This window comes from Schistocerca americana, chromosome 3 (genome assembly GCF_021461395.2).
Source record: "Schistocerca americana isolate TAMUIC-IGC-003095 chromosome 3, iqSchAmer2.1, whole genome shotgun sequence".
In the NCBI taxonomy this organism is placed as follows: domain Eukaryota; kingdom Metazoa; phylum Arthropoda; class Insecta; order Orthoptera; family Acrididae; genus Schistocerca; species Schistocerca americana.
Genome location: NC_060121.1, coordinates 568,990,288 through 569,005,651, shown reverse-complemented (window position 1 = coordinate 569,005,651; position 15,364 = coordinate 568,990,288). Strand labels below are relative to the sequence as shown.

Sequence of the window (15,364 nt, the reverse complement as noted above, 5' to 3'; positions counted from 1 at the left end):
CTGACTGTTTGTGGCTGAGGGTACTTTGAGTTCCTCTATCGGTTCTCTCTTCTATTCCAGTCTCGTATTGTTCGTAGAAAGAAAGATTGTCAGTATGCCTCTGCGTGGGCTCTAATTTTTCTGATTTTATCCTCATGGTCTCTTTGAGAGATATACGTAGAAGGGAGCAATATACTGCTTGACTCCTCGGTGAAGGTATGTTCTCGAAACTTCAACAAAAGCCCATACCGAGCTACTGAGCGTCTCTCCTGCAGAGTCCTCCACTGGAGCTTATCTATCATCTCCGTAACACTCTCACGATTACTAAACGATCCCTTAATGAAGCGTGCTGCTCTCCATTGGATCTTCTCAATCTCTATCAACCCTATCTGGTACCGATCCCACACTGGTGAGCAATATTCAAGCAGTGGGCAAACAAGTGTACTGTAACCTACTTCCTTTGTTTTCAGATTGCATTTCCTTAGGATTCTTCCAATGAATCTCAGTCTGGCATCTGCTTTACCGACGATCAACTTTATATGATCATACCATTTTAAATCACTCCTAATGCCTACTCCCAGATAATTTATGGAATTAACTGCTTCCAGTTGCTGACATGCTATAATGTAGCAAAATGATAAAGAATCTTTCTTGTCTGTGTATTTGTAGCACATTATACTTGTCTACATTAAGATTCATTGACCATGCATCAATTCGTTGCAGATCATCCTGCATTTCAGAACAATTTTCCATTGTTATAACCTCTCGATATACTACAGCATCATCCGCAAAAATCCTCAGTGAACTTCCGATGTTATCCACAAGGTCGTTTATGTATGAGGGCTATCCACAAAGTACATTACGTTTTGGAATTAAAAATAAATAAAGTATAGGAAATTTTTTTTATCATATACAGATAAAAGCCACACTTAAATACTACTTTTCTACATAGTTGCCATTTAAATTAAGGCACTTATCGTAGCGATGGACGAGCTTGGAAATTCCTTCGTCGTAAAATTTGGCCACCTGCGCCTTCAACCACGTGGTTACCTCTTCTTGAAACTGTGCGTTGTCATCAAAATGCTGCATAGCCAACCACTTCTTCATTGCTGGGAATAAGTGGAAGTTGCTCGGTGCCAGGTCGGGACTGTATGGCGGATGAGAAAACGACTCCCACTTAAAAGATTCGAGAACTTCACGAGTGGCATTTGCCGTGTAGGCCCGGGCATTGTCGTGAATCAGCAAGACGTTTGAGCCCGACTTTCCCCTGCGCTTGTTTTTTATTGCTCTTCTGAGGTTGTGCAGAGTTTGGCAATACCTTTGAGAGTTTATTGTAGTGCCTCTTTCCAGGAAATCCACAAAAATCACACCTTTTCTGTCCCAAAAGACAGTCGCCATCACCTTCCTTGCCGACATTGTCTGCATGCATTTCTTGGGGTTTTGGGGGGAATTTGTGTCCCCACTGCATTGACTGTAATTTTGTCTCGCAGTTCACATGCTTAACCCATGTTTCGTCACCAGTAACGATGTGATCGAGTAATGAGTCGCCATCTTTCTCGTAAGCGTCCAAAAACGTTAACGCTGCAGCCATTCGCAGATTTTTGTGAATCTCTGTCAAGATTTTTGGTATGCATCTTGCACAAAACTTGTGGTAACCAAGCTTTTCGGTAATGATTTCGTGCAACAAAATTTGTGGAAAACTCGTAGAGAGTTCCATTATTGTGAAATTACGGTTTTCAGGGACCGCGGCATCGACTTTTTTGACAAGTTCAGCAGTCACTATGCTGGGTCTTCCACTTCGCTCTTCATCGTGAACGTTAGTTCGGCCATTTTTAAATTTTATGACCCACTGACGCGCTCCATCTTCAGTGATTATGTTGTCCCCATACACTTCACAAAGCTGCTGATAGATTTCTATCGGTGTACAGTTTTTTGCAGTCAGAAACCTTATTACAGCACGCACTTCACACTTCGCGGCATTTTCAGTTAACGCTAACATTTCAAACTGTCACAGTAACTCAACAGAGTACAGCACAAACCTCTCACTAGCACAGCAGGATGCCGACTGAGCAGCGGAATGCCATGACACCAAGATGGCCGCGCTAGCCCCGCCCCTAACGGACACGAACGAAAACGTAATGTACTTTGTGGACAGCCCACGTATATCGTGAATAGCAACAGTCCTATGACACTCCCCTGCGGCACACCTGAAATCGCTCTTACTTCGGAAGACTTCTCTCCATTGAGAATGACATGCTGCATTCTGTTATCTAGGACCTCTTCAATCCAATCACACAATTGGTCCGATAGTCCATATGCTCTCTCAAACTGTCTGCCTGATGCACTGGAAGATGTTCCGCTACATTTTTGCTAGAGGATATGGTTCCAACGTGATGGAACACCTCCACACTCTGGAATTAATGCGCGACAGTATTTGGGTAGAACATTTCCAGGGAAATAGCTGGGATGTGGAGGTCCAGTTGTATGGCCACTTTGTTCACCTGGCCTAAAACCCGTGGATCTCTTTCTGTGGGGATACATGAAGGAGCGCGTGTATTCTACTCTGCTGGCAAATGTGGAAGAATTTGTAGCATGTGTTCATGCTGCTCTTGTTACTGTGGATGCAGCTCTGCTGCAAACGGTCCAGAGCTGTATGATCCAGTGGGTTAGGCAATGTTTGGACATGCGGGAAGGCCATGTACTATAAATTACTAGTAGATGTTGTGTTATTGTACTGTGCTACCATCTGTAGCACCTCAAAACTGATATTGTTTTTGAAGGTATTCTGTCCTATGACAGGTCATTTGTTTCAACTGTATATTTCTTGTTTGTCTAACCACATATTTGTTATGTTCAGCGTTACCAAATTTTGTAAATTGAGGGCACATGTGACCTAAGAAACGGTGTATATTACAGTATGAAATGTCAGAATTAAATTAGCAAATAAAAAGAATCCACCACAACCCAGGATCGAACCCTCAACCTCCTGCATTCTAACCCAAAACTCTATCCACTGCACCAACTGTACAGCATGACTAGTGTGTGCTGTCAGAGGTAGTTACCATGTTGCTAGCTAGCCACTCTTTAACATCCTTTTTCTGCCGGATGTACTCACAGGACGAAATTTTGTGACAGACCTTTTTTTATCGCTGGCATGTAAGGAGTCACACTGCGAAGCCCGAGTGCTCGAATTTCGCTTCACCCTGTATTTATATGATACATATGGGAGGGTGAAAACTTTGGAAAAAAGACAGCCAGCTAAATGAAAATCAAAACATTGGACGTCAAACCAGTACAAAGCACACAAAAGAAGGTAGAGAGATGGAAAAAATACATGGAAGAGCTATAAAAGGAAAGAAACTGAAAAATATGATTATGGAAAGTAAAGAATAAGTGAATGATAAGATTGGGGACGCAACATTGCAAGACTAATTTGACGCAATAAACAAAGATTGGAGTCAAAACAAGGCACCTGGAGTAGATGACACTCTCACAGAATTAATAAGTACCATAGAAAAACACAGCACAATAAAACTGTGCCACCTGGTAGGCCTATCTAAAATGTATGAGACAAATGAAATGTCTTCAGACTTTGAGGTGTATGTTATAATCCCAACGCCAAAATAGAAAGCTCTGAGACTTACAAAACCATCAGGTTAAAAATTCTGTTTTAAAAAAAATTAACAGAGTTTATCTACAGAGAAATGAAACAGTCAAACAGTGGAAAATCCAGGATGGAATAATGACAATATTATGAAAAGGATACTTGCTACTCACTATAAAGCAGAGATGCTGAGAGCAGCCTGAGATTGTGGTCATGTGTGTGTGTGTGTTACATTTGTATGTGTTTGTTTTATCTAATTCTGATGAAGGCCTTTTTGACCGAAAGCTTACTTGCTGACAATCTTTTTATTATGCCTATGTGTGACTCAGCCCGAGTGCTATATGGTGAGTAGCAACTATCATTTTCATAATACTGAAGAATGGAACAGCTGATCGAAGATGACATTGGGGAAGATCAATTTGGATTCTGGAGAAATGTGGGTGTATCCGAGGCAATACTTAACATTTGTCTTAGCTTAGAAGTTAGGTTGAAGGAACACAAACTACATTTATAGCATTTATGGATGTAGAAAAAGTTTTTGGCAATATTAACTAGAATAGACTCTGAATTTTTGAAGGTGGGAATGATGGAATACAGGAAGCAAAAGATTGTCTGCAACTTGTTCTTCAGAAATCAGACTGACATTCTAAGAGTCAAAGGACATGGAAAGAGAGGCATTAGTTGAGAAGGGAGTGAAAAGGTTTCCAGCTTATCTCCCATATTATTCAATTTGTACACAGAGAAGCAACAAAGGAAACCAAGAATAAATTAGGTAGAAGAAATAAAGTTGAAAGAGAAGAAACAAGTTTTTTGAGGTTTGCTGATGATATTGTAATTCTATAAGTAACGGCAAAGGACTTGGAAGAATAGTTTAACAAAATGGATAGTGTCTATTATTATTAATTGTATGGCAGTTACACATCACTTTAGAAATATGAATAAAATATGTATAATTGACAGAAATATTATGTATGTAATTTATAACATCTACTGCAGTTTTCAAGAAGTCCGAGGGGTTACCAAGGTACGAGTTTTGAACTCACTCTTCAGTAGTATATCTGATAAACTGTCTTAGAGAGCCACAGATGTACTCCACAGTAGTAGTCTTCCCTGCCTGTATAGTAGGACACCATATCTCCCAAGGTTAGTCTGAATCCTGTTGAGTGTGCTAAATTCCTCTGGGGCAGATCAAGTTCCCAAGGTTTGTTGTTGGCTTGGAGAAAAATATGAAGTTGTGGTGGAGTGTTGTTATACCATTCTTGCATCCATGTTTCATGGAGATTAAAGTTATGGTCCACTGGCTAGCTGTTATGAGTGAGGGATGTCTGGAGCCGAGTCTGTTGATTCAGATAGCATGTATGTTGATTGATTGATTTGGGGAGAGGATCAAACAATCAAGGTCATTGGTCCCATCAGATTAGGGAAGGATGGGGAAGGAAGTCAGCCATGCCCTTCCAAGGAATCATCCTGGCATTTGCCTGATGATATTTAGGGAAATCATGCAAAACCTAAATCAGGATGGCCGGTCGAAGGTTTGAACCATCATCCTCCCGAATGTGAGTCCAGTGAGCATTTATGTCCTCATGAATTGGCAGCTGCTGGTTGTTATAGATTTTCTCACACTCCTTCAAAGATTATTCTTTCTTCTTGGGTTAAGTGATGGAATACAGCTCATTATAGATATCCAGAATACTGGAGTGTAGACATTGTTGTGGCAGTAACAACAGTATGTATTGTTTGGCTTAGCTGCATTCGTAACAGCTTCATGTCATTGCTGTTTATACAGACAGAAATCCAATATTCTGCCACTGAGTAGACATGGCCAAGGGCAGTTGATCATAAGCTCAGTGCTGCAGAATCCTGTGTGTCTTTGCTGGCTGCTGTTTCAATGACAGCATTCTGTCTATTATAATTCCAAGTACCATGAAACGTTGTGGTGGGCCAGGCAATTATCCTAAAAAATATGTCTAGTTTTCAGTTGGCTCGATATTACTTAGATGGAAGCAAGTGGATTCAGTTGTGTTAGTGTTCTGTTGAAGTTTCCATTTATGAAAGTATCACCCTATGTTCTTGGGTCTTTTTTAACATATCTGTGGTGACCTTAATTTGTTTGAGCTGTGTTGCTATCACCCAATCATCAGCATACCCAAGCTTCATGGGCTGAGTAGCTGGAATGTCTGCAAGATGCAAGCTAAATAGTAGCAGAGCTAGAACTGAGCCTAGAGGTAGTCTATTGTTGAGGGTTTCTGGTGACTAGCGGTATAATTTCCTGAGATGAGGTTATGAGATGATTGTAGATAAAATTGAAACTATGTAATGGACTATATCCAAATTAAATCAGCTGATGTTACTAGGGCAGTAAAATAACGGTTTATAGCTGAAGTAAGAAAGGTATAAAATGAAGGCTGGCAGTTGTTGGAAAAACTTCTCAGCAAAAGTAATATTCATTGACTTCAAATACAAATAATGTAAATGCTGGGAAGGCTCCTCTCTCTAGCATGTAGCCTTATATGGAAGTGAAACGCAGACTTTACACGGTGCAGACAATAAGAGGATAGAAGCTTTTGAAATGAAATGTAGAGCGAAAGATGAGTGCTGACTATTAAATGAGTAGATTGGAACACAAATGAAGAGTTATAGAGTTTAATTGGGAAGAAAAGAAATTTATGGCACAACCTGACTAAAAGAATGGGTCATCTGATAGAAAATATCTTGAGGCATCAAGAAATCATCATTTTGGTAATAGAGGAAAGTGTAGGGAGGTGGCATTTTATAGGGAGACAAAGGCTTGACTACAGTAAGTAGGTTCACTTAAATTTAGTGAGCATTGGCTATGCGGAGATAAATGACTGTCACAGGAAGGAATAGTATCGAGAACTACATCAAACCATTCTTCTTACTGAAGGCCTTCTAAACAACAGATTTAATGCCTTTGTTCTAAAGAACTCTTTCTGTTTTGGCGGTGAAGAAAATTCATTTATTACAGAACACATAGGGGCATAGCCTTACTAAAACAGGTTCATATAGCAAGCTCTTGGTAGTGAACTCTGGCAGTGAACAATTTTGCAGTGTAAGAACATCCGTTTCTAATTGACCATTTAGAATGAACTGGATGTAGTCTTTCCTCTATGTTTTCTGTTGTGGAGCCATCAGTAAAGGCAACGACCCACATCTTAGTTCTCTTCCCGAATAACAGTATGATTGCAACATGTTATGTCCTGCAAACCATCACCTCTAACCTGTTGGAAGCAAGCACTACTACATATATATTCTTGACATAATCTAGACATATGTAATTTTGTCCCACCACACAGTGAAGTCATGGAACTACTTGATGAGTCTTAGTATGAGGACAGTTGAAAAGTTGTACATGAAAAGTTGGTGGGGAAAATAGATGAGGGACCAGACTAAAACTGAAGATATAAATATGACTATTGTAATCATCATTGAAGTTGTGGGGGGAATGAGGGAGGAGGCATATAGCTAGGCCAGTGCATGATAGATGTACCAAGTAATTTCTTTGCTAGATTCCAAGATTTAAAAAAAAATTGTGACAGAATGGGGTGGGGAGGTAACTTAAGAAACATTTACACCTACATCAATACTCTACAAACCACCATTAGCTGCATGGTAAAGGGTATGTCCCATTGTACCAGATATTAGCGTATCTTCCTGTTCCATTCACGTATGGAGTGCTGGAAGAATGACTGAGTGCCTCTTTGCATGCAATTATTATTCTGATCTTATCTCATGATCCCTGTGTGAGTGATATGTAGAGGGTTGTACTACATTCCTAGAGTAATCATTTAAAACCAGTTGTTGAAACTTTGTTAGTAGATTTTCTCCAGATGGTTTACGTCTCTCTTCAAGAGTCTTCCAGTGCAGTTCAGTCAGTACCTCTGTGACACTCTTACATGGATTAAACAAACCTGTGACAATTCATGCTGCCTTTCTCTGCATACGTACAATATCCTCTGTTAGTCCAATCTGATAAAATTCCTACACACCGAAGAAATATTCTAGAACCAGCCGCACAAGTGATGTGTAAGCAATATCTGAATTCTACATTTCTGAACATTTAAAGCAAGTTGCCAATCTCTGTATCACATTGATAACTTATCATCATGCTCTGACTGAATGTTTATGCAGCTTCTCTCAGATATTACTTCATTGTAGATAACTGCATCATCTGCAAAAAACCTTATTTTACTATTAATATTGTTTGCAAGGTCATTAATATACAAAGTGAACAGCAGGGGTATGTACACATGTCCCTGAGGCACATCCAAAGTTACTGCTACATCTGACAATCACTCTCCATCCAAGGTAGCATGCTGCATCCTCCCTAACAATAAGTCCTCAGTCCAGTCCCAAATTTCACTTGATACCTCCATATGATTGTACTTTTGACAATAAGTGTAGGTGTGGAACTGATTCAAATGCTTTTCGGAAATCAAGAAATAGAGCATCTACCTGATTGCCTTGATGGCATTTCAGAAAAGTGCAAGTTGGGTTTCAGATGATCGATATTTTTGAAATCCATGCTGTTCAGCAGTGAGGAGGTCATTCTATTCTAAGATACCTCATTATGTGTGAGCTCAGAATATGTTCTAAGATTCTACAACAAATTGATGTCAAAGATACTGGACAGTAGTTTTATGGATCACTTCCACTACCCTTCTTATAGATGGCTGTGACCTGTGCCTTTTTCCAAGAACTGGACACGATTTTTTGTTCAAGAGATCTATGATAGATTGTGGTTAGGAGAGGGGCTAACTCAGTCACAAATTCAGTATAGAATCTGACAGGGATTCCATTGGGCTCTGGAGTGTTGTTCGATTTTAATGATTTCAGCTGTTTCTCAACACCACTGACACAAGGACCAGCATGGATGTAATTAGCTGAAGACTGTGTGTGTATGGTGGGGCGAAGGTAGTGATTGACACTGTGTAGAAATAACACCTTTAATAAAACAGCAATTTAGAATATTTTAAATCAGCACTGAAGTAAATGCAAAACAAAATGGATGAATAGAGTGGGGCAGACAGTGTGGGAAGGAAATTGAATGATTAGAGCACAATTCAAGTGAGGGGAAGCAATAAGATGAGTTTGACAGTTTAAAATTAAGCTTACATTTGAGGTGTCTTTTGATAACTTCACATGGAAATTTGTCCGTTATGAGTAAGAGACTGACATTGGAGTAATAAGCAGTACACAGCACCTATTTAACAATTCTGCAAAAGTTACATAATTGTCAGAGCTATCCTCAACAGAAGAAAACCTATGAATGATGTAAAAGAAGAAAATTTGAAAGAAATATGTTTCATAGAAATGCAAAGAAAATTTATCCTCATTATTAATTTGTTGAAAACCTTTTGACTTTCAAGATGTAGCATTCATAACATCCCATGGCAAACTGTAACAACTGTTCATTTCTTGCTGCTTCAGCTTCCAATGGAGATCCACAGAGTCCAGACTCTTTGCATTATATATCATCAGTTGCAACAAACCAGTATGAGCAGGCACTGACAGCTGTTGGAGAGATAATTCAAGATTATGACAGTGATAAACTGTTTCCTGTGCTTGGTTTTGGTGCTCGTATACCCCCTGATGGAAGGGTCTCCCATGAATTCTTTGTAAATATGCTTCCCAGTCCATTTTGCTCAGGAATTGCAGGTAAGCACCATATCATCATTAATTAACAATGTTTTATTCAAACAATTTTGCTTGTTATTTTTAATTTATATTTTTAATTATTTATATATCTAAGTTTATATGCATGATTTTTGTAGGATAGATATGTAAGGGCCTAAAGGAAAATCACAATTTCTGTTTTGTGAGATTGTCCAAAATGTTTTCTAAGCAAGCTCTCGTGAAACGTAAGATACCTTTCTTCGAGCATCAACAATGTAGGAATTAAGTGAGTAGCCCAGAAAGTTGCAAAAGCAGCTAAGTGACGAAAAATTGAAAATTGAGTTAGAGGCACTTTCTTGTTCAGGTTTTCATGGTCTATGTAATAATGTATCAATCGGGCTTCAAAAACGGTTGTAAGTATTTTAAAATAAGGTGCAAAAACCACATGTGGGTGCAAAGATGGCTATGTTTTCTATGCTTTAGGTTGAAAAAGAGGCAGAGTCTTAAGGGATAATGGCCACCGACAAAGGGTACGGTTGCAGAACTGGACATACCATCTTGTCACACGTAATACTTTCTAAAAATTCAGATTTTTAGCTACATGTGACAAATGTTTGGGTTGGCAGTACTGGGTAGATTCTCGTATGTTTTCGCTTCTGTTGCTGTGTTGTAGGAAGGCAAGTGAAAGACGGAATTGTTATATGATAAAAAGACCTACCAGCACAAGCGTTCCTTTGTGTATTTTAAAACAACTTTGTAGGCAAATTTATTGTAGCACAGTTTGAAATGGACATGGATAATGAAGAGGAAATTTGTACTATTCAAGTACATTTCAATGAACCCAATGACAATAGAGCTGACATTAGCATTAATGATGAGAGGGAAGATGCCACAAGAAACTCTACTTGTAGGAAGAGAAGTGCAATGTACAGCAATGGAAATGAAATGTCAAGAACTGGAAGAGGTAAGGAAGAACAATGCTTATAGTAATATTTAAATATTCATTACAGGTTTAATGTGCTCCCCCCCCCCCCCCCCCCCCCCCCCCCCCCATTAACTATGGACCTTGCCGTTGGTGGGGAGGCTTGCATGCGTCAGCGATACAGATAGCAACCACAACGGAGGGATATCGATTGAGAGGCCAGACAAATGTGTGGTTCCTGAAGAGGGGCAGCAGCCTTTTCAGTAGTTGCAGGGACAACAGTCTGGATGATTGACTGATCTGGCCATATAACACTAACCCAAACGGCCTTGCTGTGCTGGTATTGCGAACGGCTGAAAGCAAGGGGAAACTACAACCATAGTTTTTCCCGAGGGCATGCATCTTTACTGTATGGTCATATGATGATGGCATCCTCTTGGGTAAAATATTCCGGAGGTAAAATAGCCCCCCATTCGGATCTCCGGGCAGGAACTACTCAGGAGGACGTTGTTATCAGGAGAAAGAAACCTGGCATTCTACAGATTGGAGCATGGAATGTCTGAACCCCTAATCTGGCAGGTAGGTTAGAAAATTTAAAAAGGGAAATGGATAGGTTAAAGCTAGATATAGTGGGAATTAGTGAAGTTCGGTGGCAGGAGGAACAAGACTTCTGGTCAGGTGAATACAGGGTTGTAAATACAAAATCAAATAGGGGTAATGCAGGAGTAGGTTTAATAATGAAGAGGAAAATAGAACTGTGGGTAAGCTACTACAAACAGCATAGTGAACGCATTATTGTGGCCAAGATAGATATGAAGCCCACGCCTACAACAGTAGTACAAATTTATATGCCAATTAGCTCCGCAGATGACAAAGAGATTGATGAAATGTATGAGATAAAAGAAATTATTCATATAGTGAAGGGAGGCGAAAATTTAATAGTCATGGGTGACTGGAGCTCAAGAGTAGGAAAACGAAGAGAGGGAAACGCAGTAGGTGAATATGGAATGAGAGTAAGGAATGAAAGAGGAAGCTGCCTGATAGAATTTTGTACAGAGCATAACTTAATCATAGCTAACACTTGGTTCAAGAATCATAAAAGAAAGTTGTATACATGGAAGAAGCCTGGAGATACTGGAAGGTTTCAGATAGATTATATAATGGCGAGACAGAGATACAGGAACCAGGTTTCAAATTGTAAGACATTTCCAAGGGCAGATATGAACTCTGACCACAATCTATTGGTTATGAACTGTAGATTAAAACTGAAGAAACTGCAAAAAGGTGGGAATTTGAGGAGATGGGACCTGGATAAACTGAAAGAACCAGAGGTTGTAGAGAGCTTCAGGGAGAGCATTAGGGAACGATTGACAAGAATGGTGGAAAGAAATACGGTACAAGGTGAATGGGTAGGTTTGAGAGATGAAATAGTGAAGGTAGCAGAGGAGGTAAAAAGATGAGGGCTAGTAGAAATTCTTGGGTAACAGAAGAGATATTGGATTTAATTGATGAAAGGAGAAAATATAAAAATGCAGTAAATGAAGCAGAGAAAAACGAATACAAACATCTCAAAAATGAGATCGACAGGAAGTGCAAAATGGCTATGCAGGGATGGCTAGAGAACAAATGTAAGGATGTAGAGGCACATATCACTAGGAGTAAAATATATATTGCCTACAGGAAAATTAAAGAGACGTTTGGAGGAAAGAGAACCACCTGTATGAATATCAAGAGCTCAGATGGAAACCCAGTTCTAAGCAAAGAAGGGAAAGCATAAAGGTGGAAGGAGCATATAGAGGGTCTATACAAGGGTGATGTTCTTGAGAACAATGTTATAGAAATGGAAGAGAATGTAGATGAAGATGAAATAGGAGATATGATACTGCGTGAAGAGTTTGACAGAGCACTGAAAGACCTAAGTAGAAACAAGGCCCTGGGAGTAGACAACATTCCATTAGAACTATTGACAGCCTTGGGAGAGCCAGTCCTAACAAAACTCTACCATCTAGTGAGCAAGATGTATGAAACAGGTGAAATACCCTCAGACTTCAAGAAGAATATAATAATTCCATTCTCAAAGAAAGCAGATGTTGACAGATTTGAAAATTACCTAACTATCAGTTTAATAAACCACGGCTCCAAAATACTAACACGAATTCTTTACAGGCAAATGGAAAAACTGGTAAAAGGTGACCTCGGGGAAGATCAGTTTGGATTCTGTAGAAATGTTGGGACACGTGAGGCAATACTGACCCTACGACTTATCTTAGAAATTATATTAAGAAAAGGCAAACCTACGTTTCTAGCATTTGTAGACTTTGAGAAAGCTATTGATAATGTTGACTTGAATACTCTCTTTCAAATTCTGAAGGTGTCAGGGATCAAATACTGGGATCGAAAAGCTATTTACAATTTGTACAGAAACAAGATGGCAGTTATAAGAGTCGAGGGGGCATGAAAGGAAAGCAGTGGTTGGGAAGGGAGTGAGACAGGGTTGTAGCCTATCCCCGCTGTTATTCAATCTGTATATTGAGCAAGCAGCAAAGGAAATAAAAGAAAAATTCGGAGTAGGAATTAAAATCCATGGAGAAGAAATAAAAACTTTGAGGTTCACCGATGACATTGTAATTCTGTCAGAGACAGCAAAGGACTTAGAAGAGCAGTTGAACAGAATGGATAGTGTCTTGAAAGGAGAATATAAGATGAACATCAACAAAAGCAAAACAAGGATATTGGAATGCATTCTAATTAAGTCGGGTGATGCTGAGGGAATTAGATTAGGAAATTAGACGCTTAAAGTAGTAAAAGAGTTTTGCTATTTAGGCAGCAAAATAAATGATTATGATCAAGGTAGAGAGGATATAAAATGTAGATTGGCAATGGCAAGGAAAGCGTTTCTGAAGAAAAGAAATTTTTTAACGTCGAGTATAGATTTAAGTGTCAGGAAGTCGTTTCAGAAAGTATTTGTATAGAGTGTAGCCATGAATGGAAGTGAAACGTGGACGGTAAATAGTTTAGACAAGAAGAGAATAGAAGCTTTCGAAATGTGGTGCTACAGAAGAATGCTGAAGATCAGATGGGTAGATCACATAACTAATGAGGAGGTACTGAATAGAATTGGAGAGAAGAGAAATTTGTGGCACAACTTGACTAGAAGAAGGAATCGGTTGGTAGGGCATATTCTGGGGTATCAAGGGATCACCAATTTGGTATTGGAGGGCAGCGTGGAGGGTAAAAATTGTAGAGGGAGACGAAGAGATGAAACACTAAACAGATTCAGAAGGATGTAGGCTGCAGTAGGTACTGGGAGATGAAGAAGCTTGCACAGGATAGAGTAGCATGGAGAGCTGCATTAAACCAGTCTCAGGACTGAAGATAACAACAACAACAACAACAACAACAACAACATTTCCTGGCTGCAACTCAATGCCTCTTCTACATAGTCAGTAGAAAACTGCCCTTTCCATATAGTTGTTATTCCATCCTGAACCTTCCGTTGTTTGATTATAACCAGATACGCTGTTTCAAGCAACAGATACTGTAAACAGTTCTTATGTGCATATACATGCTCACCAAAAATGTAATTTCAGAAAAAATGTGAGCATAGAATGACCAAACAGAGAAATGGCTTAATAAATGTGGAGTGTGTGCTACAAGGAAAAAATACTTCATGTCAAAAAAAAAATGTCACAAATGTCGATAAAATATTTTTTGCGAATTGAGTGAGACCTCGCATGTTTGGCGGGAGAAAAAATTTGCAAAGGGGTCGAATCATATTGCGTCACCTCTTCATCATCAACTGCTTAACACCAATTTGCATGGTGTCACCAAACTACACCTCTTTTTGGATGGATACGGTGGGCAAAACAAGAATACAATGATGGTTGGGATGTTGATGTACTGGCTCCTGCACGCTGCTCCAGTACACGTAGAGAACGTTGAAGTGTGGTTCCCGATCGTCGGTCATTCTTTTATGCCCGCTGATAGAGTTTTTGGAAACATGGAGAGAAATTTTTCAAAATTGAGCCTAATCGAAAACCCTGCAGTATACATTGGCATAATGGAAAAATACGCAACAGTGGTGCATTTGAGGTTGGACGACTGCAACATGAGAGACTGGAAGATCACCACTGACATCATCAAAGCTCCTGGATCCTGGCACTTCCAGTTTCAAAAGTCAAAGAGAATTATCATGACGAAAACAGCAAACAGAAAATTATGTCTTGTGCAAGGAGAAGCAATCTTCAGTTTTGAAAGTGGAGAGCCAAAATCTGTTCTTAAAAGAGACAAACATATCATGAAAGAAACTCTTCCTGAGGAGATTCCAAAAGCCAAAATTATGGACATCAGGCAGCTCTTAGAACTACACCAGGGAGAGACATGGCCTGAGGAAGAAAAGATAAAATTCTACACTGATGTTTTTGAGCAGCAGAAGATCATGGAAACAGACAAATGTCAAAACGGCGAGGATGAAGGACCTGATTTTGGGCTCTTAGATGACGACGATTCCCCAAACATAGCTTAAACACTGTATACTTCATTTTACTTTGTAATTGTTTCTTTACAATATTTCATTTTTCCAAGATTTGTTTCCAGAGATCTCTCACTTTCATGACAGGTGTTAAGACTGAATTCAGTTATTAAATCTGAGTAATATTAATATTGTACCTGGTAGTAGTTCATGTTTAGTTTTTTTTTATGTAAAGATTTCAATCTTTTTAAATATTTAAAATAAAACAGTATTTCAGCACTTTGTTTAATTGCCTTCCTTTCGCATTTTTCTAGTATACTACTTTAGTCTACCATCTTACCGATCTTTACATAAAGATACTAATGAGGGGTTAATGTAGGATTATAGACACATTTATGATTTGGTCGCCTTTTTTGACATCAACCGCTGTTGTAATATTTCTGTGAGAGCAAGGCTACATTTTTCGGATTTTCCCAGAAATCTTATAAAACTGATTAGCTGCTTTTGCAACTGGACTACTCAAGTATCTGTTAGTGAAAATTTTTCAATCTTTCTGTTACTCTCTCTCACCAGACAAACAAGCCTTTGACCTTCTTTTTATATGCTTGATGTTTCCTGTTACTGTGACCCAGTATAGATCACATACACTTAAGTAGTACCAATGAAACATATTTAGTTGCTGGTGGATCTTTGTGTTTATTCCATTTCATATATCTGCGTATATGTACAACATGTTTTAACTCCAGTTGTGACT

General features: G+C 39.1%; 1 protein-coding gene across 1 annotated transcript in view; it reads left to right on the top strand.

Annotated features, from left to right (window-relative positions):
• The window catches only part of LOC124605795 (copine-8-like), a 204,133-nt gene that overhangs the window by 168,304 nt on the left and 20,465 nt on the right, over positions 1-15,364 (top strand). Inside the window, exon 8 of the mRNA XM_047137687.1 lies at positions 9,032-9,259. Within this exon, the coding sequence (XP_046993643.1) occupies positions 9,032-9,259 (228 nt within the window). The remainder of the gene's footprint in view (positions 1-9,031; positions 9,260-15,364) is intronic.